This window comes from Vicia villosa, linkage group LG4 (assembly GCF_029867415.1).
Source record: "Vicia villosa cultivar HV-30 ecotype Madison, WI linkage group LG4, Vvil1.0, whole genome shotgun sequence".
NCBI classification, from domain to species: domain Eukaryota; kingdom Viridiplantae; phylum Streptophyta; class Magnoliopsida; order Fabales; family Fabaceae; genus Vicia; species Vicia villosa.
The window spans coordinates 84,377,533-84,382,970 of record NC_081183.1 but is presented as its reverse complement, the minus strand read 5'-3'; the positions used below and the strand labels follow the sequence as shown (position 1 = coordinate 84,382,970).

The window sequence follows — 5,438 nt, the reverse complement described above, 5'->3', positions numbered from 1 at the left end:
GGATTATTTAGTTATTTTAATGGTAAATTACAAACGAAAGCAATATAAATCTTTTCTTTTTTTTCACATAATCATTATTTACAACGGATTTGAGTGATGTGACATAAATAAAATTGAAATATTAAAGCGACAATACAAATTAAGTTGATTATAAATATAAGTTAAACCTCAATAAGTTGAATGCTATTTAATTCATTTATTTATTAAAAAACTCAATAATTTCTTATACAATTATTTTTATTAAATTTTAAACTTTATAAGAATAAATATAACTAAAATTCCACCAAATTCAAACCTCTTCACCATTCCAACTATTCTTTACTTTTGGGCCTGTTGGTCCTTCCTCTCCAAGTACTTCTTTTGGTAAACCCTTAATAATGTTTTCAAAAACATCTTTTAGCTTCCCAGGCAAAACCTTCACCAAGTTTTTCAATTCATCATCTAGTTTATAGTTAACTGTTGGACCCCATTCTCTAAAAAAATTCAACCATGATGGCTCCTTAACAGACCCTAAATAATCTGCTGAAACCAATACAAATTTTCCCATATCCATAACATTATCACTTTTATCAGTATCATCTCTTACGCCTACATCATTTTTGCCTAGTAGAACAAGACCTTCATGTGGATATGTTGCATGGCCATGCAATGAAGCATAAATAATAGGTTTATTTGTTGCGTCATTTCGGAACTCAATTTGAGATGAATCAACCCATGAACCACTACTATGTTGTGAGAAATACATTTGCCATAGTTTACCATCCAAATTACTTACCCTTAATGTCACATGCTCCCAATCACCAACGTGTTGACCTATTTTCCCTAATTTAATATTTATAAATTTTACTTTTGCTCTTCCAGGTCCATTGAAGGGGTAAAATATCCACATCGCAAAATCAGTGAATGTTCCTCCAAACATTGGTTTCACATGTACATAAGATTCAGCATTCTCAAGATTTCCATGTTTGACCTTTTCTTTGTTTTCATCATCAACAGGTAGGTCTATCCAATAAGCATCATCATAGGTGGGATCTTGAGGAAGGTTAGTGCCATTTTGTTGTATTGGAACAGGATGTGATTCATCACCTTTCTTGTATAGTAATGCTCCATTGGAGAAAAACCAATTAACCGAAGAAGGTAAATACTCTTCGTCGGAATGTAGGAATAGATAAGGAGAGTAAACTTGAAGTATTGCCTCGATTTGTTTCTCATTAGGCATGATTTTTGAAATGGGATTAAGGTTCTTCAAACATGAAACAGATGGAGGAATAGTATTATCACCTAGCCCAAAATGGCCAACGAAGGTTCCGGCACGAATACCGTGACCTTGAGTTCCTCTAATGTTTGGTGTAACATCATAAATATTATTATCATTGACTCCCCAAATCCATGCAGAAAAATCACATTGTTCTGTGAGATCTGATCTGACACACATGACTTTGCTGAGCGAAGGTTTGTCTGGTGTTGTGGTGACAACATGGCCTATTGCTTTATAACCATCAGGCGGTGATGGTAGCCAAATATACAAAGTAGAATCTTGATTAGACGAGAGTGATGAGGTGTTAAATAGAATCACGTAATCAGTTGGTGGCTTCAAAGTGCCATTACTTGTACTTGAAGAAATATCCTTTGCAACAAGAACATATCCAAAAAGAGGTTTGTTGTTAGGTTGGCTGTAGCTACCTAACATAGAGAACCCGTCAGGTATATCTTTCGGTTCGTACACTGAGGCTCCTTTATCGTCCTGGCCACCATCGTAGACGCCCCAAACTTTGTTGAATGTTGATACTTGAGACAGTTGTAACCCACCGACGTCGAGTACTCCGCCAGCAAAACCGTTACCTGCATGTTGCAATTCAAAACTAGCTGATTATACATTTCATAAAATTACATCACAAAGATGATAGAATATGATAATAGGTAATGTATACCTTCTGGCCAAGAAGTAGTAGTAATTGGAAGCTTGAATGTGTAGTCAATTGGGCGAGAGCGGGATTGGAATTCCGCTTCAGTTTTATTCAATACTTTCTTATTCTCTGCAAACAAGAACACTTGAGACAATTAGAATGTAATAAATTATAATTCTAAAAATTAAATACAAATAATTTAATATTAAATTAAAAAATTAGTATTATAAATTAATTTAAAACATAAATATAAATTTTCTATTTTATAAACTAAGAAATATTAAAGTTAAGTATTTTATAATTATTTTTTATTAAAAACTATGATAATATGAAATATACAAATAAACATAATTATTTACCACAATATTACTTTTACACCTAATATTTATTTTATATTTTTATAACTTATCTATCATATAAAATAAATTTATTCATGGTATTATTTTAAGAAAATTAAAAATTTGTAGTATTAATGAATTTTATAAACTTATTATATTATTTATTTAATATATGGTTTTGTTAATTTACAAATTTTCAGTCAAAAAAGTTTGACTTAAGATTTTATAAAATTAGTAGTTAATTTTAAAAAATATATAATTCTTTTAGAAGATAATTTTTTTCAATTAAATCTAACAAGTAGTGAGACTTGTACCAACTTATTCATATAACATTTTATATAAAATAACTAATTAACATTTTTTTAATAAAAAAATAAAACATTAATTTAGAACTAAGATCAAGTTATAAAACGTCAATTATAAGAAATATTAATTTAAAACATCAATTATATATATATATATATATATATATATATATATATATATATATATATATATATATATATATATATATATATATATATATATATATATATATATAAAAAAGTGAGTTGAACCTAACCAGATAAATCTAACGAGTTAAATCGAGATCTTCGTGAATTTTTAACAAGTCGAGTTTGAACTGGAAAAAAATCTGTGTTAATCTCGAACTCAAACTAAAACTCGGTCAATTTTTAACGAGTCGAGTTTGAGTTGAAAAATAAATCGTTATAAACTCGAACTCGAACTCGAACTCTTTCAATTCTTAATGAGTCGAACTGAGCTGAGGCGAATTCAACTCGACTCAACTCATTTCCAGCCCTAGATAACACAATGCACAAGCTGTGATCAAAACAAGAAAAATATGACCAAAATATAATAAACAAACTTGAAAATGAAAAATAAGTAACAATGAGAGAAGAAAAGTACCTGAAAATTGATCCATGGGTGCAGTTCTAGGAACAACCGTCGTTGCTTCAATTGCCATGAAAAACACAACACAAACACATATAATCCCCACATAATTTATACCCATTATATAGTCCTTTATGTTCACACACAAACACACATCAAAGGTCTAAGGTTTAACACAACCCACTTTTGCTTAACGATGTTTGCACCAAAAGTGGTTTGATATTGTTTAATAGTCACCTCTTCCCTATAAATATAACTGGGATTGTGTTGGATTTTGGGATAGGTACTCACTCTGTCCCTTATTATTAAATTTATATTAAATTTTTTTAAAAGGTATTTATACATATTTTGGTAAATTTCTAAATAGAAGATTATGTCTTTTTCTAATTAAAGGTATGAAGATAAAGACGAATTTTAAAAGAGTGATGTAATAGAATATTATTTACTATAAAATACACTATATACAACGTTGAGTCAAAATGAGACCAAAAAAAAAGTCAAGAGAATATCCGTTTTTATGATGGAAATTTGTTTAATACTAGATATGCTCAATCACTTACTTGAGATTTGAGTCAGCGGGCAAAATTTGGGGATAATTCATTAGGTGTAATTCTTATTATTTTTTAATAAAAATACAAAAAATATATTTAAATATTATTTAATAAGTAAAAATAAAAAAATTAAAAAAAAATATACACTTATTATATTTTTATTAAAAATTAATAAAAATTACACCTAAAAAATTATAACTCGTGAAGTTAGTGTTCTTAATTAAAGAAAAACTATTTGAATAAATTACTTTAACACATGATGTCTAAATACTAGAGTGACAATCAAATCGACTAAGAATATTCATCCATCTATTCATCAAACAAACAAAAAATACTTAATAGATTGGATCAATCCATCCAATTCTTTTTAAAAATTCAATGTGTCATATTTTATTAGTTGAATTCTTTTTAATAGATTGGATCATGTTTTTTACCAAAAAAATCAATTTTTTTTATATATAACAAAAATTATTTTTTAAAAATCTCTTTCTCATTCTCACTCTAAATTTTAACCATTAGATCACATAATGTAGGTGTAAAATTACAATCAAATATAAAAAGTAATATGTGACTCTTCTTCACCTTTTTTTTATAAAACTCCAGTTCTTCACCTTTTTTTTTTGTGGTAGAGTCCTGTTCTTCACTTTATCACAAGAAGTTGTGACTTTTATTTTTTGGGCTAAATTATCATAAGGAAAGTATTTGAAATTTGATTCAATGGTGCAATCCTTTATGTTCTTTTCGTTTGATATTTTTTTATGCTTTATTTTGTTTTATTAATTTTATTTTAATTTTTAAATTTTACATTAAATTTGTTTTTGTTCAAAAATTATGAAAAAATGTCTTAAAATATTTCTTTTCATTTTATACTTAGTGTAATTTTATGAGAATTTTATTTTCTGTTTTTATTATTTTTTAATTTTTTATTTTGCGTGCATTTCAATTAGTTTAAAAACACTTTTATGCACTAAAAAAATTCTGAAAATTTTATTATAGGATTCAATGATGGTCTTTGACCTATGTTAAGTGATATATTTGTATCATTAGTGCCACTTTGGCATTTTTTGAAAAGGAGTTTGGGAAAAAGGTCAATGATGCAGACATTAGTTAACATAAATGACCCACATGTAGCGAAAAAAATATAAATAACTCATATGTAGCGAAAAAAGCATAAAGAACTGATTTGTTACAATTAAATAACTTAAAGGACCCTAGAGGTAATTTAGTCTATTTTTTTTAGTTTTTTGAAGATACAAATACGTAAATTCATTTTCTTGTCACCTAATGGGAAATTTTGGAATGCCTCATTAGTTCGGGCAGTGTTTGATCACGTCGTAGAGAATGATATCCTTCAAGTTCCCTAAGTTGATGATGCGATTGAAGACAAGTGGAATTGGAAAGAGGAGTAAAATGGGTGTTATAGTGTTCGGTCGGGGTACAGGTTATGGAGAAAGGAACAAGGGTCTTTGGCTTTTCATGGGGTGGATGGAGATTGCAGTAATCTTTGGAATATCAAGGCACCCCCTAGAGTGAAGCATCTTCTTTGGAGGGTTTGTAGGGATTTCCTTCCCCATAAGAGTGAGGTTGCAACAACATTATGTTATTTGTCTGGCTATGTGTCCGCTTTGCGACCAACTCGTGGAGGATTCGTAGCATGTTTTTTTCCGATTGCAATGTTACAAGTCAGTGTTGGCAAAGTGCAAGTTATGATCATATTGTTAATCCCCGTAAGCTTTCTTTTCATAATG

At 28.8% G+C, this 5,438-nt stretch overlaps 1 protein-coding gene across 1 annotated transcript; it reads right to left on the bottom strand.

Moving 5' to 3' along the window:
* Positions 1-286: 286 nt before the first annotated feature.
* On the bottom strand, positions 287-3,260 carry LOC131597445 (hypothetical protein At1g04090-like). The gene is made up of 3 exons (XM_058870143.1): positions 3,155-3,260; positions 1,932-2,036; positions 287-1,842 (listed from the first exon to the last, which is right to left on the bottom strand). The coding sequence occupies exons 1-3, from the start codon at positions 3,258-3,260 to the stop codon at positions 290-292; spliced, it is 1,764 nt and encodes a 587-aa protein (XP_058726126.1). The 3' UTR covers positions 287-289.
* Positions 3,261-5,438: the final 2,178 nt, after the last annotated feature.

Bases quoted from the DNA above. Each gene is read 5' to 3' on its own strand.
- LOC131597445 (XM_058870143.1), bottom strand. From the start codon at position 3,260: ATGGGTATAAATTATGTGGGGATTATATGTGTTTGTGTTGTGTTTTTC. The intron at 2,037-3,154 runs GTACTTTTCTTC...TCTTGTTTGCAG, and splicing joins ACCCATGGATCAATTTTCAG to AGAATAAGAAAGTATTGAAT. The intron at 1,843-1,931 runs GTATACATTACC...TGCAACATGCAG, and splicing joins TACTACTTCTTGGCCAGAAG to GTAACGGTTTTGCTGGCGGA.